The sequence below is a fragment of the Oncorhynchus keta genome, chromosome 15 (genome assembly GCF_023373465.1).
Source record: "Oncorhynchus keta strain PuntledgeMale-10-30-2019 chromosome 15, Oket_V2, whole genome shotgun sequence".
Classification (NCBI taxonomy): domain Eukaryota; kingdom Metazoa; phylum Chordata; class Actinopteri; order Salmoniformes; family Salmonidae; genus Oncorhynchus; species Oncorhynchus keta.
In genome coordinates, this window is record NC_068435.1 from 11,176,723 (window position 1) to 11,202,089 (window position 25,367).

A 25,367-nucleotide genomic window follows, 5' to 3' on the forward strand; every position below is an offset into this window, starting at 1 on the left:
AACAGACTTCTTTCTGGGAATATCGAGGTTAAGATTTTTTAATTGTAAAAAAAGGATCCTTCCTCCAGGATATTAATTGTAATTAACAGATCATGTCATTGGTTAAATAAATTTAAAAAAGACAGGAACACTGAGTTCTGCTCAAATGCAGTTTTATTCATCTCAATTTCAGTTTGCTTTTATAATTTTATTCTCAAGGTACCGTAATATGTTCTGCAATGATTACATTTTTATTTGAATCTATACTCTTGAGAAACATTCAGAATTTGAACCAGAAGGGCATTATAAAATCATGAACACGGCATTGATTACATTGGGGTGTAAGTGAACAAAAACATCCTGAACTTAAAGAAAACTATATATTGGATGCTCATATGGGGTAAAAACTTTATAGCTAAACATAGCTGGGTATACCATGGTGCTCTTTGAATAAGAAGGGGGTAAACAACCGCCACCTGTAATAATTGCACCGTTTATTTTCAACATATATTTGCCACTTATAAAAGGATTTTCACAAATGGGCTTCTTAGTGGAAAAAAAATCCTGCATATTTGACTTTAACATGTACGTTCAAAAGGCTACAGTCTGGATTAGAACCTACACCGAGTTACATTTACATTTACATTTAAGTCATTTAGCAGACGCTCTTATCCAGAGCGACTTACAAGTTAGTAATGTGGAAGGTGAAGGCTACAGTCTGGATTAGAACCTACACCTAGTTACGAGTTAGTAATGTGGAGAATCGTGACAAATTTAAAAAAAATATATATATAACACTTAAAAACATGTACATCCTGGAAATCATAAAAAAGGGAGTCAAAGACAACTAAGAACATGAAGCTAACTGATGTTTTCTCAACAAAAGTTTCAGTTGAAAAGTCTTCCCACAAGCCAAACACTTATGAGGCCTCTCCCCTGTGTGAGTTAAAATGTGTACTTTTAGTTGCGACTTAATGCGACAGCGTACTTTACAGAGAGGGCACGCAAATGGACGTTCTCCTGTATGACTCTGTTGATGGGCCTTCAGATTACCCTTCGAAGAACATCTTTTGCCACAATCTGGGCAAGAGAACGGTCGTTCTCCCGTGTGTACACGTGTGTGTACTTTCAATGCATACTTAGTTCTGAAATCCTTACCACATGCATCACATAGATGAGGTCTGTCAATATGCGAACGAACATGGATGTATAATTTATATTGTTTAGCAAACATCTTGCCGCAAAACCTACATGTGAACCCTTCCCCTGTGTGACATAGCATGTGTGTCTCCAGTTTATTTTCACTCGTGAACCATTCCTGACAATGGGGGCAAGAGAAGACCGGTTTAACTTCGGTAGGAGCATTCTCATGTACAACGAGATTACGGTGCATTGACCCACAACCTGTTTTCCTGGCCTGATGTCTTGTCAAATCGAAAGCTCGTCCAAAGCTCCTTGAACATATGGCGCATGTGTGGGGTCCCTGACCCTGTGAGTGACGTCTCCGATGTTGAAGCAAGCTTGCTCTGTTAAAGAATGTCTTATAGCACACCAGACATGTTCTAGAATTTAAAATCACACCAGTGGGAGGAGCTTTGGAAGTTGTTGGGTTCTCGGGTGACGTGCGATGGCTGTGGAGAATCTCTGTCCCATCCTCCCTTGGAACCATACAACTGCTTCTGTGTGCTGGATCAACCTCCTCTGGATGCTGGTTTGGATCAACTGCCTCACTCCAGTCTTGCTGTCCTCTCTGAAAGTTAATCTCACACTCCTTTGGCTTGCATTGCTGCAAGTCATTTGAGTAGTCAACATCTGTGTTGCAGGACTGCGGGATCGCCATCTCGTTTTCTGCTGAAACTAGTGGCCTATCTGTCTGGTGTCTAAGGTTCACACCCTGACTTGTCTTTAACTGCTGCGGTGTGGATTGAGATGTCCTATTCCTACACCCCGGACACTTTCTGGAGTCTGGAATGTTTTGACCTGAACACTTGTGTATCCGCAGATCCGATATGCTTGGGAAACTTTCCCCACAATTGATGCATGGGTAAGGATGTACATCATGTTGACATTTTAGGTGTATTCTCAAGTTCGCTGCAGTATCAAAAGTTTCATTACACAGAAGACATGTTCTGTAATTACTGGAGGACTGTATCAGAGCACTGAAGGGCAGAGCACTGAAGGCTGTTGCATTCTGGGGTATCGCTGTACCATTTTCTACGAAATGCTGTTGGTTCCCCTCCGAACACTCATTTGGCTCAAAGGTCACACCGCACAGAGAGCAAGGGTGGCGTTTCTTCGTCTTCAAGCACTCTTTTACGTGTTTCTTCAAACTAGGATTATTCCCAAAACTTGCCTCACAGTTGTAGCACTTGTAGGGGAGCAGACCATGGACGGATTTCAGGTGCCTTCTCAGCATAAATACATTACAAAGAGTCTTGTGACACACATGGCATATTTGTCTGGCTTTGGAAGGCTGGAATGCTTTTGGAGTGTGATGAACATAGGGACCTCTTTTGTTCTGAAGTAAAGTGTCATGGGGGTGGGATATCTCTGTCCAATCATCCTCCACAGATGTCATAGACATGTTATCCTCCTTAAAAGATGCCGTAGACATGTTGTCCTCTTCAGGTTGAGCTGCCGCCTCACACACATTCTGCTGATGTTTCTGTAAGTCCTCATGGTGTTCAAAGTCTTGTCCACACTGGGTGCACTTGTAAGGGCTCTGCTCATTGTGACATCTCATGTGTGCCGTCAAATCCTTTGCTTCGCTGAAAGTCTTTCCACACAAGGAGCATATTTTGACACGCTTGCTTCTTTTAGGCTGCCCTGTGGTAAGGGATGGGTCAGGGGCCAGAGAATACTGAGGTTGACCATCAGACGGCTCTTCATTGATATTCCTCTCAGTCTTTTGTGATATGACCGGTCCTCTTCTCTGTCCTTGGGATCCCACTTTGTCAATCTGAAGCCTCTCTCTCCTCGGTGTTGAAGAGACCTCCGTCATAGGTAACAGCATATCACTAATGTCAAATCTGTGTAGCAGCACTTTGGGCTGACGGAGCCGACAGGAAGTAGATAAACTAGAAATGTCCTGCACTTCTTCTTGGCTGCTGTGGGCTTTTCCTTGGATTTTCAGCCCACTGTCAGTGTGAAGGTGGTGAAAAGATGTGTTGTTTTTCGCTGTTGTTTTCTTGTGTCTACACGCTACCTCCAAAAATGCAGGCTTCACCTCTTTATTCAAAGGCAACAGTTCACTCTCCATGTGCTCCAACAAAGAGGCCATCTTTGGCTCATTGTCAGATGAGACGGGGCTCATACATTCATGCTCAGGATCTGATTGGACCTCTGGGTCAGCTTGGTCATTGAAGGCTTCATCTATCACTAAGGAAGAGTGAGACATTGAAGCGAGGATCTGATTGTCACCGGAAGACAGAGCTAGAGACAGTTGAAGAAGAAAAGTCAATATTAAAACCAAACATGGAAATGTTATAGGCTTTCTGATAACATTATTTCCTGTCCAAAGTCTATTTCTCCTACCATTGGTGTCTACATGTCCACATGTGTTGTTGTGGTGCTGGAGAAGGGTCTTCAAAGGTTGAGGGTGGGATACACACTGCACACACTCCTCCAGGACAGAGGGGTCAGGTAGGAACCAAGATGCCGTCTAATGGGAAGAGAGAGAATGGCTTTTAAAAAGACCAATGTATCCATTTTGTATTATAACATATGCAATTGTTAAACAACATGTATGACAGTATGCTGATGAAGGTAATAAGATGTTAGCATGGTCCCTGATGAAGGTAATAAGATGTTAGCACGGTCCCCGATGAAGGTAACAAGATGTTACCATGGTCCCCGATGAAGGTAATAAGATGTTAGCATGGTCCCTGATGAAGGTAATAAGATGTTAGCATGGTCCCCGATAAGGTAATAAAATGTTAGCATGGTCCCCGGTAAGGTAATAAGATGTTAGCATGGTCCCTGATGAAGGTAATAAGATGTTAGCATGGTCCCTGATGAAGGTAATAAGATGTTAGCATGGTCCCCGATAAAGGTAATAAGATGTTAGCATGGTCCCTGATGAAGGTAATAAGATGTTAGCATGGTCCCTGATGAAGGTAATAAGATGTTAGCATGATCCCCGATAAAGGTAATAAGATGTTAGCATGGTCCTCGATGAAGGTAATAAGATGTTAGCATGGTCCCCGATAAGGTAATAAAATGTTAGCATGGTCCCCGATAAGGTAATAAGATGTTAGCATGGTCCCTGATGGAGGTAATAAGATGTTAGCATGGTCCCTGATGAAGGTAATAAGATGTTAGCACGGTCCCCGATGAAGGTAACAAGATGTTAGCATGGTCCCCGATGAAGGTAATAAGATGTTAGCATGGTCCCTGATGAAGGTAATAAGATGTTAGCATGGTCCCCGATAAAGGTAATAAGATGTTAGCATGGTCCCTGATGAAGGTAATAAGATGTTAGCATGGTCCCCGATAAAGGTAATAAGATGTTAGCATGGTCCTCGATGAAGGTAATAAGATGTTAGCATGGTCCCCGATAAGGTAATAAAATGTTAGCATGGTCCCCGGTAAGGTAATAAGATGTTAGCATGGTCCCTGATGAAGGTAATAAGATGTTAGCATGGTCCCCGATAAAGGTAATAAGATGTTAGCATGGTCCTCGATGAAGGTAATAAGATGTTAGCATGGTCCCCGATAAGGTAATAAAATGTTAGCATGGTCCCCGATAAGGTAATAAAATGTTAGCATGGTCCCTGATGAAGGTAATAAGATGTTAGCATGGTCCCTGATGAAGGTAATAAGATGTTAGCATGGTCCCTGATGAAGGTAATAAGATGTTAGCATGGTCCCTGATGAAGGTAATAAGATGTTAGCATGGTCCCTGATGAAGGTAATAAGATGTTAGCATGGACCCCGATGAAGGTAATAAGATGTTAGCATCGTCCCTGTTAAAGGTAATAAGATGTCAGTATGGTACCTGTTGAAGGGTTGGTGCTGGAAGCAGCTTCTCCAGCCTGGAGAGGAACTCCCACACCAGAGTCTGCAGTGCTGAGTTATACTTGGGGCCAAATTCCTCTGGAAAAATAGTCTAAGGAACAAGTAGAGGATATTCAGTACTTTCTGATTTACAGAATTATTTACACCTGCCTCATAAAATAAATCGCCCTTTAGTTATAAGCTGCTTTAAGTTACAACACTGACCTGAAAGAAGTGTTCTTTCTCAATTGGGTCTTCCAGCAGAGTTTGAATCAGCTTCCGGAAAGTTAATTCTGACGCTTCCACCTCTGGATCAGAAATCTACAGAAAGTATGGATAGCCCAGTCATAATAAACTCAACTAAGTAGCAGCGTTACAAGTCTTGATCTGTTACTGGGTAGTACTAACCTCCTTGCCCCTATGAGTGATGATACAGGTCTTCATCCTGTTCAGGTGTGGCTGGATGGTCTCGGGGTTGGCTAGGTGATCAGAGCGACACAACTCCAGAACCAGCTGATGAAGTAAAAGTTCAATTTGTTATGAATGCAATTAAAATTGGACTGGTGTGTGGGCCAACAAAAATAGAAACAGTATATTGACATCGGGAGTGTATTCACGAGGAAGCAAATGGGCTGAAACAGGGAGGGACCCATATGAATGTGTCCAATAAGAAAGTTGTTTTTGTTGCAAAAAACATTTTGCCAAAATAAGATAGTACTTTATTCATCCCATAGAAGGGAAATTTCATTGCACAAGCCAACACATCACCAGTAAATACACACTAAAAGCAGCACATCAATGATTATTATAAGGGTGTGTGTATATAGTCCTGTTCCACTGTACAATAGGGTAACCTGTACAAGTGTGACATGGAAATGTATTTTTTGCATATCCCACTGAGACACCCCCTTAGGGTTAATTGCCTTGCTGATTCGGTTACTGGCCCAATGCCCCTAACCCGCCAGGCTACCTGTTGCCCGTAAGGGTTTGTGTTTAAAAAGCCTCAATAGAATATGGTAAGGTACTATGGTGTACACACTAATGAATACACCTCAGGAGATGAGAGTTGAGGAACTCTGGCCACTCCCTCGTCTCCACCAATCAGCACCATCTCTCACCTGTGCTCGCAGCCCCATGATGAGTTGGACTCTCTCCCTGTAACTCATCATATCAGGAACTATCTCCAACACAGTGGTGACAAACTCCTCCACCAACCCGTAGTCCATTACGTCTCTCTGCTGAACAACTTGCCATAGAGCTGCAGACACCAGCCGCAGTGGAGGAACCAACAGACGCAGAGATGATAGTGGGAGAGGGAGACCTACAGCAGACACACATTCAGTTAGTTGGATAACAGAGATGATAGGGAGAGAGGGAGACCTACTGCAGACACAAATTCAGTTAGTTGGATAACAGATGAGAGGGAGACCTACTGCAGACACATTCAGTTAGCTGGATAACAGGGGGAGAGGGAGACCTACTGCAGACACAAATTCAGTTAGTTGGATAACAGATGATAGAGGGAGACCTACTGCAGACACATTCAGTTAGCTGGATAACAGGGGGAGAGGGAGACCTACTGCAGACACAAATTCAGTTAGTTGGATAACAGATGATAGAGGGAGACCTACTGCAGACACATTCAGTTAGCTGGATAACAGGGGGAGAGGGAGACCTACAGCAGACACAAATTCAGTTAGTTGGATAACAGATTATAGGGGGAGAGGGAGACCTACTGCAGACACAAATTCAGTTAGTTGGATAACACAGATGAGAGAGGGATACCTACTGCAGACAAATTCAGTTAGCTGGATAACAGGGGGAGAGGGAGACCTACAGCAGACACACATTCAGTTAGTTGGATAACAGAGATGATAGGGAGAGAGGGAGACCTACTGCAGACACAAATTCAGTTAGGGGGAGAGGGAGACCTACTGCAAACACATTCAGTTAGTTGGATAACAGAGATGATAGGGAGAGAGGGCCTACAGCAGACACACATTCAGTTAGTTGGATAACAGAGATGACAGGGGAAGAGGGAGACCTACAGCAGACACATTCAGTTCGTTGGATAACAGAGATGACAGGGAGAGAGGGAGACCTACAGCAGACACACATTCAGTTAGTTGGATAACAGAGATGACAGGGAGAGAGGGAGACCTACAGCAGACACACATTCAGTTAGTTGGATAACAGAGATGACAGGGAGAGAGGGAGACCTACAGCAGACACACATTCAGTTAGTTGGATAACAGAGATGACAGGGGGAGAGGGAGACCTACAGCAGACACACATTCAGTTAGTTGGATAACAGAGATGACAGAGGAAGAGGGAGACCTACAGCAGACACACATTCAGTTAGTTGGATAACAGAGATGATAGGGGGAGAGGGAGACCTACTGCAGACACATTCAGTTCGTTGGATAACAGAGATGATAGGGAGAGAGGGAGACCTACAGCAGACACACATTCAGTTAGTTGGATAACAGAGATGACAGGGAGAGAGGGCCTACAGCAGACACACATTCAGTTAGTTGGATAACAGAGATGACAGGGAGAGAGGGACCTACAGCAGACACACATTCAGTTAGTTGGATAACAGAGATGATAGGGAGAGAGGGAGACCTACAGCAGACACACATTCAGTTAGTTGGATAACAGAGATGACAGGGAGAGAGGGAGACCTACAGCAGACACACATTCAGTTAGTTGGATAACAGAGATGACAGGGAGAGAGGGAGACCTACAGCAGACACACATTCAGTTAGTTGGATAACAGAGATGACAGGGAGAGAGGGAGACCTACAGCAGACACACATTCAGTTAGTTGGATAACAGAGATGACAGGGAGAGAGGGAGACCTACAGCAGACACACATTCAGTTAGTTGGATGACAAAGGGGACCAACAACAGTCACAATTTCACTTATTTGGATAACATATATGATAGGGGCAGAGAGGGACTTATAGGCACACATTGTTATTTGGATAACAAAAGCCATGTCCTCTTTGATAACACTGACAAGTAATCCTTGTTATTCTATAGCTTCCAACGTTTTTTTTCTTCATATAATGTCATTCCTTGAAAACGAGCTACAATATTACATAGACAATCAAGTGCTATTTCCATGTGAAAATGCAGTTACTTCGTTCAGCTAACAAGCTACGTTTTTGTTTGTGGCACATCTTTTACAACGTGTGGCTAAACTGTCTAATAGCTTGCCTAGCTAGCTAGCTACAGTCCCTCACGTCTTTAATTCAATACACTAGCTAACTAGCCTAGACATTTTGAGAAGGCCACTGCAACCATACCTTCTTCAATCAGGATATGGTGTTTTCGCATTTCGAGCTTTCAGTGCCAGTATACTTGGATTCAAAATAAAATTTTAGTGTCTTAAAACTTAGTACGTATTTATTATTTATGTAATAAGAAAGACTCTGAATACAAGCAATTGAACTGGAGCTTCACATTTACTCAAACGAGTTAGTACCAGAATAACATAGAACAACACTGCGCATGACCAAGGGCGCTCCATCCTTAAAGGGGACATCAGTAATTAACAGAACATAACAAAAATAATGTGAGCTTTGTTCGTGGATGTGTTTCCTTCTGTCTTCCTTTCTAAAAACGTCACTTCCGGTATTCAAATAAGAAACCCTTTTATTTTAAGGTTACATTTGAATAAGGTTTCTAAACGTCTCTGGTTTGGTTTGCACAGTCATAAAACCCCAAAGAGGAACAAGAAAAAAACTGCAATTTCTAGTCACTGCCATTTTTAGAATAAATAAATGTAGTTAAGTATTGAACGTAGTTAATAATTAATTCATGAGGGAAAAATTATAATAAAGACCTCTTCAGACCAATAACCACAAAACATATTGTAAAGATTCTGCAGAGAAGTTACCTATCCCAATCACACACAGACATTCACACATTATCTTGTCTTTCGTAATTCCACGTGTACAAGTGTCAGACATAGAAGACAAAATAACAGTGTAAACAAGGTAACTAAAGAAATGTTATATTTCAGTTGCCTCAGGTCTGTAGTGTGATTTAAAAATACATTTTTAGTAATTTACAGGATAAATTAAGGTTAAGTGCCATGCTCAAGGGCACATTGACAGATTTTTCACCCAGTCGGCTCAGGGACTCAAACCAGCAACCGTTCAATTACTGGCTCAATGCTGTTAACCGCTAGGCTACCTGCCGGCGAAAGTACCTTGACACCACAATGACAATTGATTATGATACTGTGTGTTCATTCATACTCTGGGGCCTGTTCAGGAGGACACGTTTGGACAGTTCAGATATAAACATGTTATATAGAACAAACATGCCTCTCCGACATGGAACAAGAAATCATGTAGGCTCTATTCATGACATTTCTATCTGCAACGTTAGAGAACCTTTGAACGTGGCCCTGATCTGTCTACTGCAGTGTTTCTTGATCCTGGTCTTGGGGACACAAAGGGGAGCACATTTGAGTTTTTTTGCCCTAGCAAAATATGCCCTAGCAAAATATGCACCCCTTTGGGGTCTCGAGGACCAGGATTAAGAAACACTGCAGTAGACAGATCAGGGCCACGTTCAAAGGTTCTCTAACATTGCAGATACAATGAATAGGCCATATTCTCTTCACTGTTCTTTGATTTGAGTCAAAGGTGAAGTAAGATGTTAATCTCCAGCCCAAAAAGCTGTGGGCACGACAATACCGCGTTAAGCAGACCAAATGGGGATTTTTGATTTTGTATGGGAATCTATGAGTGTCGAATTTGGTCTACCAACAAAAATGTAATTGCTCATTTGCTATGTGAGGCTTATTTGATTGAACAGAAGTTTCGTAATGATTACATTTCTAACACCCTAATGATATAAGTGGACACACGTGGCATTCCGGCAACTTTGAGAAAAACGTTTTTATATCGAAGTTGTGTCAGTTGTTCACGCACTTATCTGCTATCTCTCATTGGCTAGAATGTTCCCACCTAATTTAGCCTTGTCCACCTTTGCAGACATGTATTTCCATTATTAGAACCCACTGGGCACACACCTGGTTGAATCAACATTGTTTGTGTAATTTGAACGAAATGACCTTGAACCAACGTGGAATAGACGTTGAATTGACGTCTGTGCACAGTGGGAAAGGTCAGTCAACTATCTTGTCAATATAATAGATCATCTTTGTTTGAGTGTATGGCGTACTCTGCCCTGAACCTTAGACACTGCCACTAGTGGGCTACCACCCGGTACTCTACCTACCCTTCACCATAGAGACTCCTGCCCTATGTACATACAGTCATTGAACAAATGGTCACTTTAATAATGTTTACATTCTGTTTTAGGTTCACTCCAACTCCAGTTGTAACTAACCTGATTCTTATCATCAACTAGCTAATTATTAGAAATCAAATCAAATTTTATTTGTCACATACACATGGTTAGCAGATGTTAATGCGAGCGTAGCGAAATGCTTGTGCTTCTAGTTCCGACAATGCAGTGATAACCAACAAGTAATCTAACTAACAATTCCAAAACTACTGTCTTATACACAGTGTAAGGGGATAAAGAATATGTACATAAGGATATATGAATGAGTGATGGTACAGGGCAGCATACAGTAGATGGTATCGAGTACAGTATATACATATGAGATGAGTATGTAGACAAAGTAAACAAAGTGGCATAGTTAAAGTGGCTAGTGATACATGTATTACATGAGGATGCAGTCGATGATAGAGTACAGTATATACGTATGCATATGAGATGAATAATGTAGGGTAAGTAACATTATATAAGGTAGCATTGTTTAAAGTGGCTAGTGATATATTTACATCATTTCCCATCAATTCCCATTATTAAAGTGGCTGGAGTTGGGTCAGTGTCAATGACAGTGTGTTGGCAGCAGCCACTCAATGTTAGTGGTGGCTGTTTAACAGTCTGATGGCCTTGAGATAGAAGCTGTTTTTCAGTCTCTCGGTCCCAGCTTTGATGCACCTGTACTGACCTCGCCTTCTGGATGATAGCGGGGTGAACAGGCAGTGGCTCGGGTGGTTGATGTCCTTGATGATATTTATGGCCTTCCTGTAACATCGGGTGGTGTAGGTGTCCTGGAGGGCAGGTAGTTTGCCCCCGGTGATGCGTTGTGCAGACCTCACTACCCTCTGGAGAGCCTTACGGTTGAGGGCGGAGCAGTTGCCGTACCAGGCGGTGATACAGCCCGCCAGGATGCTCTCGATTGTGCATCTGTAGAAGTTTGTGAGTGCTTTTGGTGACAAGCCAAATTTCTTCAGCCTCCTGAGGTTGAAGAGGCGCTGCTGCGCCTTCTTCACGACGCTGTCAGTGTGAGTGGACCAATTCAGTTTGTCTGTGATGTGTATGCCGAGGAACTTAAAACTTGCTACCCTCTCCACTACTGTTCCATCGATGTGGATAGGGGGTGTTCCCTCTGCTGTTTCCTGAAGTCCACAATCATCTCCTTAGTTTTGTTGACGTTGAGTGTGAGGTTATTTTCCTGACACCACACTCCGAGGGCCCTCACCTCCTCCCTGTAGGCCGTCTCGTCGTTGTTGGTAATCAAGCCTACCACTGTTGTGTCGTCCGCAAACTTGATGATTGAGTTGGAGGCGTGCGTGGCCACGCAGTCGTGGGTGAACAGGGAGTACAGGAGAGGGCTCAGAACGCACCCTTGTGGGGCCCCCGTGTTGAGGATCAGCGGGGAGGAGATGTTGTTGCCTACCCTCACCACCTGGGGGCGGCCCGTCAGGAAGTCCAGTACCCAGTTGCACAGGGCGGGGTCGAGACCCAGGGTCTCGAGCTTGATGACGAGCTTGGAGGGTACTATGGTGTTGAATGCCGAGCTGTAGTCGATGAACAGCATTCTCACATAGGTATTCCTCTTGTCCAGGTGGGTTAAGGCAGTGTGGTTGAGATTGCGTCGTCTTTGGACCTATTTGGGCGGTAAACAAATTGGAGTGGGTCTAGGGTGTCAGGTAGGGTGGAGGTGATATGGTCCTTGACTAGTCTCTCAAAGCACTTCATGATGACGGAAGTGAGTGCTACGGGGCGGTAGTCGTTTATCTCAGTTACCTTAGCTTTCTTGGGAACAGGAACAATGGTGGCCCTCTTGAAGCATGTGGGAACAGCAGACTGGTATAGGGATTGATTGAATATGTCCGTAAACACACCGGCCAGCTGGTCTGCGCATGCACTGAGGGCGCGGCTGGGGATGCCGTCTGGGCCTGCAGCCTTGCGAGGGTTAACACGTTTAAATGTCTTACTCACCTCGGCTGCAGTGAAGGAGAGACCGCATGTTTTCGTTGCAGGCCGTGTCAGTGGCACTGTATTGTCCTCAAAGCGGGCAAAAAAGTTATTTAGTCTGCCTGGGAGCAAGACATCCTAGTCCGTGACTTGGCTGGGTTTCTTCTTGTAGTCCGTGATTGACTGTAGACCCTGCCACATGCCTCTTGTGTCTGAGCCGTTGAATTGAGATTCTACTTTGTCTCTGTACTGACGCTTAGCTTGTTTAATAGCCTTGCGGAGGGAATAGCTGCATTGTTTATATTCGGTCATGTTACCAGACACCTTGCCCTGATTAAAAGCAGTGGTTCGCGCTTTCAGTTTCATGCGAATGCTGCCATCAATCCACGGTTTCTGGTTAGGGAATGTTTTTATCGTTGCTATGGGAACGACATCTTCAACGCACGTTCTAATGAACTCGCACACCGAATCAGCGTATTCGTCAATATTTTTATCTGACGCAATACGAAACATGTCCCAGTCCACGTGATGGAAGCAGTCTTGGAGTGTGGAGTCAGCTTGGTCGGACCAGCGTTGGACAGACCTCAGCGTGGGAGCCTCTTGTTTAGGTTTCTGTCTGTAGGCAGGGATCAACAAAATGGAGTCGTGGTCAGCTTTTCCGAAAGGGGGGCGGGGCAGGGCCTTATATGCGTCGCGGAAGTTAGAGTAACAATGATCCAAGGTTTTACCACCCCTGGTTGCGCAATCGATATGCTGATAAAATTTAGGTTGTCTTGTTTTCAGATTAGCTTTGTTAAAATCCCCAGCTACAATGAATGCAGCCTCCGGATAAATGGTTTCCAGTTTGCAAAGAGTTAAAAAAAGTTAGTTCAGAGCCATCCATGTGTCTGCTTGGGGGATATATACGGCTGTGATTATAATCGAAGAGAATTCTCTTGGTAGATAATGCGGTCTACATTTGATTGTGAGGAATTCTAAATCAGGTGAACAGAAGGATTTGAGTTCCTGTATGTTTCTTTCATCACACCATGTCTCGTTAGTCATGAGGCATACGCCCCGCCACTCTTCTTACTAGAAAGATGTTTGTTTCTGTCGGCGCGATGCGTGGAGAAACCCGTTGGCTGCACCGCCCCGGATAGCGTCTTCCCAGTGAGCCATGTTTCCGTGAAGCAGAGAACGTTACAGTCTCTGATGTCCCTCTGGAATGCTACCCTTGCTCGGATTTCATCAACCTTGTTGTCAAGAGACTGGACATTGGCAAGAAGAATGCTAGGTAGTGGTGCGCGATGTGCCCGTGTCCTGAGTCTGACCAGAAGACCGCTACGTTTCCCTCTTTTACGAAGTCGTTTTTTTTGGCGGTCGCTGCATGCGATCCATTCCGTTGACCTGTTTGTAAGGCAGAACACAGGATCCGCGTCGCGGAAAACATATTCTTGGTCGTACTGATGGTGAGTTGACGCTGATCTTATTAGTAGTTCTTAGTAGTTCTTCTCGACTGTATGTAATGAAACCTAAGATGACCTGGGGTACTAATGTAAGAAATAACACGTAAAAAAAACAACTGCATAGTTTCCTAGGAACGCGAAGCGAGGCGGCCATCTCTGTCGGAAGTACATTTTTTACTTTAGTTTATTTAGGGCTCGTAATTAAATTATTGTAATTAATCATTTCACTGTAAGGTATTTTCCGGTTGTATTCAGCGCATGTGACAAATATAATTTGATTAGAAAATGTGCCAACACAGCCACTAGGTGGCAGTAGAGCGTTACTTGTTAGGAAACAGATTGGAGTATGAATTAACATGTATTTGCAGAACTATCATGCCAACTATCAAACTGTCATGTACTTTCAGGTACATTCAAACAACACTTAAAACACTACATAGACTGAACTTCTTGTCTTCCTAAAAGGAAAAGAGGATTAGCAACCGTAGGAACTCCCAAGGAAGGATCCACAACCAGTCTTTTTTAAGAGAGGGTGACGGGGGAGTTTGTGAGAAAGAGGGAGGATAAAGTTAGAGAGAGAGAGAGCCACACAGCTTGCAATTCACACTAATGGGCAATTTCTCACAATATAGGCTAACTAATAAAATCTCTAATTAATAAACTAATATCTCTAATAAAAGGTTACACAGCCAGTCTCAGTTCTTGTATAGCAGGGAGACATAACGGCAGAACCCTGACCTGCTGTGCAGTCTACGGTTCCAGTCATTAGAGAGTTCCAGAAATAATAATTAGTTCAACGGCAGTGATGGCCATTAAGATTTGATTAATGAGTCACTGCTGACATATGCTTGTCACCGACACTTTAATGTCGTCCATAATGACGATTTATTTCTCTCTCGGTAGGGCAGCAGAGCGGACAAAGACAGGATGCCACAAAAAAAAAAAATAGACAAGGCTATCTGTTGGCTTGCTGCGGAAATCAGGATGCACTCGACTAAAAGTCGTATTTCGGGAGTGAGGCGAGAGCCTTCTCTTGGTTACGGGTAATTATCACTAATTGTTCTACCCTTTTAGTGTGTGTGTGTGTGTGTCTCATGCATGCAGGCCAGTGTGTCTGTATTATGACATACAGTGGGGAGAACAAGTATTTGATACACTGCTGATTTTGCAGGTTTTCCTACTTACAATGCATGTAGAGGTCTATAATTTGTATCATAGGTGCACTTCAACTATGAGAGACGGAATCTAAAACAAAAATCCAGAAAATCACATTGTATGATTTTTAAGTAGTTAATTTGCATTTTATTGCATTATGCACAGTACATGAACATATTTACAGTATCATGTCTTTTTTTAAAGAGCCTTATTAATCCTAATGGCAAGGAATACATGTTATGTGTATAACTTTCATCAAGAGGAAAAACAATTCATATTATACAAAAGCAATACATCTACTAAATGGTCCATTCCTTCTCTAGGTTTCAAGTCCAAAAGGTTGTCAAGCATTGTAATTGGCTCATGGTAAAAGGATGTGCATAAACTCAGCAAAAAAAGAACTGTCCTGTCACTGTCAACTGCATTTATTTTTCAGCAAACTTAAAATGTGTAAATATATTTGTATGAACATAACATTCAACAGACAAACTGAACAAGTTCCACAGACATGCGACTAACAGAAATGGAATAATGTGTCCCTGAACAAAGGAGGGGGGGTCAAAATCAAAAGTAAGTCTGTATCTGGTGTGGCCACCAGCTGCATTAAGTACTGCAGTGCATCTCCTCCTCAGACAGCACCAGATTTGCCAGTTCTTGCTGTGAGATGCTACCCCACTCTTCCACCAAGGCACCTGCAAGTTTCCGGACATTTCTGGGGGGAATGGCCCTTGCCCTAGCCCTCCGATCCAACAGGTCCCAGACGTGCTCAATGGGATTGAGATCCGGGCTCTTCGCTGGCCATGGTAGAACGCTGACATTCCTGTCCTGCAGGAATTCACGCACAGAACGAGCAGTATGGCTGGTGGCATTGTCATGCTGGAGGGTCATGTCAGGATGAGCCTGCAGGAAGGGTACCACATGAGGGAGGAGGATGTCTTCCCTGTAACGCACAGCATTAAGATTGCCTGCAATGACAACAAGCTCAGTCCGATGATGCTGTGACACACCGCCCCAGACCATGACGGACCCCCCGCTCCAGAGTACAGGCCTCGGTGTAACGCTCATTCCTTCGACGATAAAGGTGAATCCGACCATCACCCCTGGTGAGACAAAACCTCGCCTCGTCAGTGAAAAGCACTTTTTGCCAGATGGAGGGATTGTGCGTTCCTGGTGTAACTCAGGCATTTGTTGTTGCCATCCTGTACCTGTCCCGCAGGTGTGATGTTTGGATGTACCAATCCTGTGCAGGTGTTGTTACACGTGGTCTGCCACTGCGAGGACGATCAGCTGTCCGTCCTGTCTCCCTGTAGCGCTGTCTTAGGTGTCTCACAGTACGGACATTGCAATTTATTGCCCTGGCCACATTTGCAGTCCCCATGCCTCCTTGCAGCATGCCTAACACGAAACCCAACCGGCTGCGTGCGTGCGCCATCGTGCATACATTTATTTTGTCCCCCCACACCAAATGCGATCACTACACGCAGGTTAAAATATCAAAACAAACTCTGAACCAATTACATTCATTTGGGGACAGGTCGAAAAGCATTAAACATTTATGGCAATTTAGCTAGCTAGCTTTCACTTGCTACCTAATTTGTTCTATTTAGCTAGCTTGCTGCTGCTAGCTAATTTGTCCTGGGATATAAACATTGAGTTGTTCTTTTACCTGAAATTCACAAGATCCTCTGCTCCGCCAATTAATCCACAAATAAAACAGTCAACCAAATCTTTTCTCGTCATCTCTCCTCCTTCCAGGCTTTTTCTTCTTGACTTTATATTGCGATTGGCAACTTTCATAAATTAGGCATTACCGCCACCGACCTTGTTCGTCTTTCAGTTCACCCACGTGGGTATAACCAATGTGGAGATGGGCGAGGCAGGACTTGCAGCGCAATCTCCGTCACAAATAGAACTGACTTCTATTTTAGCCCATGGCAACGCAGATGCTCGTTGATGCTCGCGAGCAGTGTGGGTGCAATAATTGAAGATTACATTTACATCTACATTTATTTTGCAACGCTCGCGCACGTGACACGAGCGGTGTAGTCAGCCTGTTAGGCACGTTTACGCAGATGAGCAGGGACTCTGGGCATCTTTCTTTTGGTGTTTTTCCAGAGTCAGTAGAAAAGGCCTCTTTAGTGTCCTAAGTTTTCATAACTGTGACCTTAATTGCCTACCATCTGTAAGCTGTTAGTTAGTGTCTTAATGACCGTTCCACAGGTGCATGTTCATTAATTGTTTTTGGTTCATTGTTTAAACCCTTTACAATGAAGATCTGTGAAGTTATTTGGAATTATCTTTGAAAGACAGGGTCCTGAAAAAGGGACGTTTCTTTTTTTGCTGAGATTCGATTGCTTTTAATTAAGGTGTAAAACACGGCAGAGGTAAGTCGTTGATTAACAACATACAATTTGGCAGGTAGATTGTTAAGTCCCTTAATAATTTCATGAAAAATTATAGTAATTTTCACCCAAACGTTTCTGAAAATGATTTCTTTCTAATGGAGAACAGCTTTTAGGAATTTATACATTTTCTTTTCATTAGACATTTCAGTTTCTTTTACAGCTTTTCCTTTCCATTTCAGTTTCTTTTACAGCTTTTCCTATTCTCATCAGTAACAGTTTCTCCATTCACATTTCTTATGGCTTTAGTCCGTTATATTTTATGACATTCGGGAGACATGTATAATGGCAATCGGATTTGCTCCAAAACCTGAATGTTTAAAGGAGATTCGACATTAAAAGCAACTATTTAATTTTTCAATTCATATAATTAATCTTCTTCTAAATGAAGTTGCACATCTTAAATTTCAGATCAAGATATTGTTTACTTATCTATATATATATATATATTATATTATTATGTGCTTTATTTAACTCTTTGCACTTGAATTTAAATAATGTTATTCTGGGATTACAATTTCCCCACACCTCGACGTCAGATTTCTTTAATATCTTCAGTTGACATATTTCCATACTATGTCTCCACCTCTGTAGCCTGTTTGGTGTCTTCAGGCCCTTCCCGGCTGGCCCCACTAAGTCTGAGCACACTTGATTGGCGCAGTGCTGCTGGGTGTCCTCAGGCCCTTCCTGGCTGGCCCCACTGTGTCTTGAGTACACCTCCCAGGGACAGCGGCACACTTTGAACTGTCTTTCCTGATCGCTGCACTTAAAGTAAAGAGAGTGACAGCTCTTGGAATAGCTGGGGAAATCACCTGAAAAAAGAATGTCTGACACTTTCTCAGTAAGGCTTGTAGAAAACAAGCTAGTCAAACTTTATAGGTTTCTAGATATGTCTGAAAGAATGTCAAAGTTCTTTCCGTAAAGTAAAAGTATCAGTTTGGCTTTCATGATTAACTCTGCTACGGTGGTTAACTCATTAAAACAAATGGATTTAGAACCGGAGCTGGTCTCAAACCAGTTTTAAGTGTCAGGGCCTATCTGATGAAGTAAGATGAGGGGGTAAAACCATAGCTCTGGTGACGATGATGACAAGTGTAATTTCAGACAAAAGAGACGACCGTTAATAACTGTAGTCAGTGGAAGAAATAAATCACTTAGTTCCTACTGAAAGGCAGGCAGAATCATTAGCCTGTATATCATACGTAATTTAACTCATTAAGTTCATGAATAATAAACAAGGCAACATGCAGAGAATTTTTTATACTTCTCATCAAAGGTATGATGCTGTGTATGTTCAAGTAATGTGTGTGTATAGTGTATTTATTGGTGAATGTCTATATTATAAAACCGTAAGCCTCAGACTGGAGGTGTATTTGCATTCAACATTTTTGGGCAGATTTAAAAAATAAAATTTGCCCCCAAAAAAGTGAGCACCTGGGAGAGGCCAAAGATTCACCTGTGTTTTGTATCTTTGTTTATTTAACTGATTTTCTTTTTTGGTGGCCGGTAACCTTGGGGTGGCCGGTAACCTTGGGGTGGCCGGTAACCTTGGGGTGGCCGGTAACCTTGGGCTCTCTAAAGCTTGGGGTGGATGGTAACCTTGGGGTGGACGGTAACCTTGGGCTCTCTAAAGCTTGGGGTAGATGGTAACCTTGGGGTGGACGGTAACCTTGGGGTGGCCGGTAACCTTGGGCTCTCTAAAGCTTGGGGTGGATGGTAACCTTGGGCTCTAAAGCTTGGGGTGGATGGTAACCTTGGGCTCTAGACGGGGTAGACCTGGGCTAAAGCTTGGGGTAGATGGTAACCTTGGGGTAGATGGTAACCTTGGGGTGGCCGGTAACCTTGGGCTCTCTAAAGCTTGGGGTAGATGGTAACCTTGGGGTAGACTGTAACCTTGGGCTCTCTAAAGCTTGGGGTAGATGGTAACCTTGGGCTCTCTAAAGCTTGGGGTAGATGGTAACCTTGGGGTAGACTGTAACCTTGGGCTCTCTAAAGCTTGGGGTAGATGGTAACCTTGGGCTCTCTAAAGCTTGGGGTGGATGGTAACCTTGGGGTAGACTGTAACCTTGGGCTCTCTAAAGCTTGGGGTAGATGGTAACCTTGGGCTCTCTAAAGCTTGGGGTGGATGGTAACCTTGGGGTAGACGGTAACCTTGGGCTCTCTAAAGCTTGGGGTAGACGGTAACCTTGGGGTAGACGGTAACCTTGGGGTAGATGGTAACCTTGGGGTGGATGGTAACCTTGGGCTCTCTAAAGCTTGGGGTAGATGGTAACCTTGGGGTCTCCAAAGCTTGGGGTAGATGGTAACCTTGGGCTCTCTAAAGCTTGGGGTAGATGGTAACCTTGGGGTAGACGGTAACCTTGGGCTCTCCAAAGCTTGGGGTGGCCGGCAGTAGCGGACTGGTCACCGGGAGAAACCCCCCCTTTCCCTCAGGCCCGTTGGTCTATTCCAAAGGAATGTCTATGCCACCCTTTGTCCTGCCCCCTTTGTCTCGCTCACACTCGCAGTCAAAAGTCTTCGCTCAAATTTTTTACCTTTTTATTTAACCAGGCAAGTCAGTTAAGAACATATTCTTATTTTCAATGACGGCCTGGGAACAGTGGGTTAACTGCCTGTTCAGGGGCAGAACGACAGATTTGTACCTTGTCAGCTCGGGGGTTTGAACTCGTAACCTTCCGGTTACTAGTCCAACGCTCTAACCACTACGCTGCCGCCCCTGAAATGCAAGTAAATGTAAAAAAATATATATAAAAAATATTCTGTAGTAGTAGTACCAGGGCCACCGATGCTGACATCGAAGTGCTAGACTGGTAAGAGGAAGATGCCACAACCTGGTTCGCGGGTTAAAGAGTAGACGGAGAGGACAGCGAAGCCAAAGATTGTGCAGCCGAAGCAGTAGTGTGTGTGCCTAAATGTGCCTAAATGTGTTACAAATACATGTTATATCAGAATTTACGAGTGAAATGCAAATACTATTGGTCAAACATTTTAATTAGCACATTTTATTTCATGTCTATACAGCCATTGGTGGCAAATAGTATACATATTGTAAAACCAATCAAGCCCTTTCCCTCAAAATTCCTATTTTGTGCGGGAGAATATGGCTACAGTGATCTGCTAGCTATGATCCTCATCGCCAAGGTTCCTACCACTTTGCCTCTTACTAGACAATGCATTGAAACTCATCACCATGCCAACAGTCCTGTGTGAACGGTGAGTAAAGCCACACACAAAAAAACGTGTTGTGTTGTCATTCATTCACTTGATATGAAATAGTGGGGCTGCTGCTGTGTTTTTGTCGTTTTCCAGAATTGGGCCTTTATTAGTTATTTGATATATATATATATTTTCATATCCAGGTTGATGATCGGTCCAGTCCTGTTTCAGTGGAAGAGAGTCAGGGAAGGCCAGGATGCCAGACCAACTTTTGATTATTTCAAGAGACTCAAGTCAATTTGTATGGCATTTGTGAAGCCTACTGACAGCAGTATGGAATGGCGGATTGGAAACATGTTCACCAAAGGGTAGAAGAGCACGAGAAGAGCAACATGCACAGAAGTAGTGCTGAGACATATTTTTTAAGGTCCTCCCAAGCAGACATTCAAAGTCTGCTCAGTGGCAGTCAAGTGTCTGCCCACAGAGAGCAGGCACGCAGGAGAAGGCAGGGGCCTGCCCACAGAGAGCAGGTAGGTACGCAGGATAAGGCAGGGGCCTGCCCACAGAGAGCAGGTACGCAGGAGAAGGCAGGGGCCTGCCCACAGAGAGCAGGTACGCAGGAGAAGGCAGGGGCCTGCCCACAGAGAGCAGGTACGCAGGAGAAGGCAGGTGCTGGAACGTGTCTGAGACTTAGTGAAAGTCATTGGGCTCACTTACAGGGGGATACAGTCTGCGGCAGCGTATACATTAGAGGACACCAGTATCCATCAGTCATTTCTTGGAGATGATAATACTGCTGGGAAAGTATGACATCTGCTTGCGTATTGAGAAAAGCAAGAACCTACATCAGTCCGGGGCAAGAGGCAGAGGTTCTCTAATCACACTCCTCTCAAAAAATACTGTCAACACAGTCATTCACACAATTCAGAGCGTTATCCAAGAGACCATGTCAAGTGAAATGAAGCTGGAATGTTCCCTGTCCAGATCGACACAACTCAGGACACAACTTCCCAAGACCAGTGCTCTGTCATTGAGATATGTGACATATGTGTTATGTGACATATGAGATATGTGACAGATGTTGTACTAGAGAAGCTTGTGGCTGTTGTGAAGTGTAAGGCATCCACTGGACAGTACTTTGTCCAGTTGTTGACAGATGGAGTGGATAAATTAGACATGAGCAAATGCATTGGCAATGCTACGGATGGAGCATCCAATATGCAGGACAAATATAATGGCTTCTCTACTCTGTTAACCTCAAAGTCCCCCAATCAAATGCATGTATGGTGGTATACATGTGTCCATAATCTGGTTTGTCTGACAACTTAAATTGTCTTAGCAAGTGGGTCACTGTTTGCTCTCCTTAACAACATTGCTGTGTTACTCTGTGAATCCTACCAAAGGATGGATGTGTGGGAGAAGAAGAGCCAGGACTTGCGCCACAGACACCTCTCACTATGGGACGCCGTTTGGGTCTTAAAGCACGTGGTCAAAACACAATATTTTTAATGCTGTGTTTGTAAAGTAAGCAGGTGCAGGTGATAAATTAACACCTATACGAGTTAAATGTGCTAAATAAACGGCTGAAAGCAGTCCTGCACACGTCAAATGAACTCCTACAGCTGCTAAATATACACCTACACACTAACTTAACTCATACTTTAATATTGTTGTGTCTTTACTATCATTAAACTGAAGACTTCGTCTTTAAAGATTCTCTGTAATTAGTTACTCGATTAAACTAAATAATCATGTAACTGTAATTAAACTAGGAAGTTGGGGCACCAAGGAAAGTATTCAGATTAAAGTTAGAATTTCCCGATATTTTCATATCTGATCAATAGTCTTCTGATTAATGATTTATTTATCTTACCTCACATTAGTCTCATTCCAAACGCCGTAAATTGTTGGTTATCTGCACGAACCCAGTCTTCACTATGAGTCATCCATACATCAATTGTCCGGCTGAACCGGGTATGGCGGCTTGTTAGACAAAGGGGAAATAGGGGGGTCGACCAAGAAGTCACTACAGAGTTAATTATAACAATTAGAATGCTAATCCTTTACACATGAACGCTTACTCATTCGGGAACAATTGCAATCAATATATATATTTACGCTCAGTGTAGTGTGTCGTCTTGATCGCTGGTGAAAAGTCTTTCTTTTGTAGAAATGTCCATCTCTCCCCCTCTCTCTCTTGGTCCTTCTGTAGCACAGTTGGTAGAGCATGGCGCTTGTAACGCCAGGGTAGTGGGTTCGATCCCCGGGGACCACCCATACGTAGAATGTATGCACACATGACTGTAAGTTGCTTTGGATAAAAGCGTCTGCTAAATGGCATATATTATTATATATTATTATTATTATTATTATTAGGGGATAGTTCATAGTGACATTCGTTATAGAATGGATGTTTCGGTGGTTGTCGTTCTTCGCGTTCAATGATACCGAATTCCTAGCTGCATACTAATAATTCATATCAAAGACTTGTTCTTATTCTGTCGGTATCGAGAGATTAACCACTTGGTATGGTTAAAAGATTCTACAACCTTTAGCCATCTTGTAATTGAGGTAAGCTTGGTCTACAACCTTTGTCCTCAACCTAATGGAGAAAAACATGGTCTGGTGATAATTTCTCAAAGTTGGGTTTTATTCGAATGGCAGTAAAGGGCTGTCCCAGGATGTCTGACCCTAACTGGGCTCAGGGGCAGTCCTCTGATTTAGTTCAAATCTAAATTGGGAATAGTTTTTTTCTTCAGTCCACAATCATATTACACCATTATACAAACAGTATCATACTCACTCATTCATCTTATACAACAATTAGATGTAAACCTCACATCTGAGGCTATTATATAAACAGCGTTATGGTAATGTGGCCACACCGTCTCTTGAGCTTCCCAAGTTGTGACAAACACACCAGTTCGTAGCTGGATTCTTCACCGATCTTTTTACTCTTTCTCTGGAACATGAAACTTGTTCGTTCCTCAAGTTCTGTGAGGTGGAAGGATTTCCTTTGTCTCCATGAAAAAACTACTCTATAACTGTGTCCATGAGGTCTTCTCAGGAATATACGACCTCCTGACCACAGCAGCCTAGTTGAAGGAGGGAGGCAGAGGGGATAGTTGCTATACTCAAAGAGGCCAAAGTCATGACAATATGCTAATTTTACCAGCCAATTTCCGTACCTCCTTCACTAAATCAGTGTGTAGTCATGTTTGAGGCAACAACACCACAATTGAAGATGGATATGAAGTTTCTTCTTGCCGCTGCAAACAGACCCTAAATCTCTGCACTCGGCTTCTGCTCTCCGATAATCCTGGACTTAATGCCCTTCAGTCCACGTGAACAAGGTTGAATATTTATAAATACTTAAATCATAAAGTTGATCTGCTAGCTAACACAGAGGACGGATGTTGGAGGCTCAGACACTGAGGAGTTAGCAGTGTAAGTAACTTAGGCCTATGTGTGTCGCTAATATTGTCTGATTAGGCCAAGGGAGTATTTACTACTTAGTATTGTAGAATATATATATTTTGTTGTAATGAATGCTGGTATTTAAATGGCTGGACTGCTAAAATGAGTTACTAGTTCACTTGATAACGTTCCTTAGCCGCACACCCCGGCCATAGCCACAGTGAACGGCGCCATCTTGTCATATTTTTAAAGCCCTGCTAGTTACATAAAAGGTGACTTATTATCGAGGAGTACTGACGTCAAACATGTTTTTGTATGTTTTTGGTAAAGCAACAACTGAAGGTCTAAAACTTCAGACAGGCTGGCTGGCTATAATTTCAATGCTACCTAGCCTTTGTCATGCTAGCATGAAAACATTTATAAAGCGCACAAAGCTCATTTGACCTAGGACAACCCTGTAAAAACTTTGCTAATATCTACAACATATCAGCTTTCCAACAGCACAGATATTCATTTTGAAAACCCTATGAATACTTCATCTAAGCCTGTTACGTTCCCCAGTTTGTTGTAGTTTGTGTTTGTGAATGTGTTTATTTCAGGAAATGGCTTCCCTGAAATCCCTCAAGCCGCTGATTGGTCGACTCCAGGGCTAATTGGAGAGCTGACCCGCCCCTCGTCAAGACACAGCTGTCTCCAATTACCCATTCCTTCAGAAGCTATATAAAAGCCAGTGTTCTGTTCAGGAGGTAGAGATTTGCTGGGCGGTCATTGCAAGAGAGATCATTGCAAGAGAGATCATTGCAAGAGAGATCATTGCAAGAGAGATCATTGCAAGAGAGATCATTGCTAGAGAGATCATTGCTAGAGAGATCATTGCAAGAGAGATCATTGCAAGAGAGATCATTGCTAGAGAGATCATTGCTAGAGAGATCATTGCTAGAGAGATCATTGCTAGAGAGATCATTGCTAGGGTTGATTTTGCTAGGGGTTGATTTTGCTAGGGGTTGATTTTGCTAGGGGTTGATTTTGCTAGGGGTTGATTTTGCTAGGGTTGATTTTGCTAGGGTTGATTTTGATGGGAGTTCATTGCTGGAAAGTTGGTATGCTTTGTGAGTTTGTTGCTCAGATCGAGCTTATTTGATGTCCTTTGTTTCTTAGTTTGTTTGTGAAAATTGTTTATTCTGTTTTTGTTCCCAGGGGGAAGGGGAAGGCACCTAGGAGTGCTTAGGCAAGAGGCCCGCGGGCATACATATACCCGTAGCATATTCGCTGTCTAGGCACACTAGGTAAGACCTGGGCGGACCACCCCTGTATTTTGGTTAGGGCACCAGGTGGTGCTAAATTAGGTAAGTAGTGGGTAGGCAGGTAAGATAGAGAGGGGGCTTTGAGATTTACTTTCTTTGCTTTGGTTCCGTCCAGCCCCTTTTCCCCATATTACCGTGTAAAGGAATAAAGTCCTTGTAAACGGTACCACATTCTGCCTGTTGTCATTCTTACTTGCATCTACAGTCCATACCTTTTTTCTCTTCACGGAGAGTTTAATTGTAGCAGGGTGTTGCGT

At 43.3% G+C, this 25,367-nt stretch overlaps 1 protein-coding gene across 8 annotated transcripts; it reads right to left on the reverse strand.

Moving 5' to 3' along the window:
• Positions 1 to 433: 433 nt before the first annotated feature.
• On the reverse strand, positions 434 to 8,666 carry LOC118394409 (gastrula zinc finger protein xFG20-1-like). 8 transcript variants are annotated; one of them, XM_052463371.1, is made up of 9 exons: positions 7,659 to 7,856; positions 7,312 to 7,370; positions 7,019 to 7,252; positions 6,093 to 6,295; positions 5,383 to 5,487; positions 5,200 to 5,295; positions 4,976 to 5,086; positions 3,514 to 3,640; positions 434 to 3,411 (listed from the first exon to the last, which is right to left on the reverse strand). In XM_052463371.1, the coding sequence occupies exons 3-9, from the start codon at positions 7,149 to 7,151 to the stop codon at positions 827 to 829; spliced, it is 3,360 nt and encodes a 1,119-aa protein (XP_052319331.1). In that variant the 5' UTR covers positions 7,152 to 7,252; positions 7,312 to 7,370; positions 7,659 to 7,856; the 3' UTR covers positions 434 to 826. The 8 variants fall into 8 exon arrangements, with proteins under 8 accessions (XP_052319331.1, XP_052319329.1, XP_052319333.1 ...); XM_052463369.1 differs by having other exon boundaries at positions 7,600 to 7,856; XM_052463373.1 differs by having other exon boundaries at positions 7,718 to 7,820.
• Positions 8,667 to 25,367: the final 16,701 nt, after the last annotated feature.

Excerpts from the sequence above, each read along its gene's own strand:
- LOC118394409 (XM_052463371.1), bottom strand. The coding sequence starts at position 7,151 with ATGTGTGTCTGCTGTAGGTCTCCCTCTCTCCCTGTCATCTCTGTTATC. Across the intron at positions 6,296-7,018 it reads ACTGAATGTGTCTGCTGTAG|GTCTCCCTCTCCCACTATCA; the intron begins GTCTCCCTCTTC and ends TGTCTGCTGTAG. Across the intron at positions 3,641-4,975 it reads CAGCACCAACCCTTCAACAG|ACGGCATCTTGGTTCCTACC; the intron begins GTACCATACTGA and ends TCTTCCCATTAG.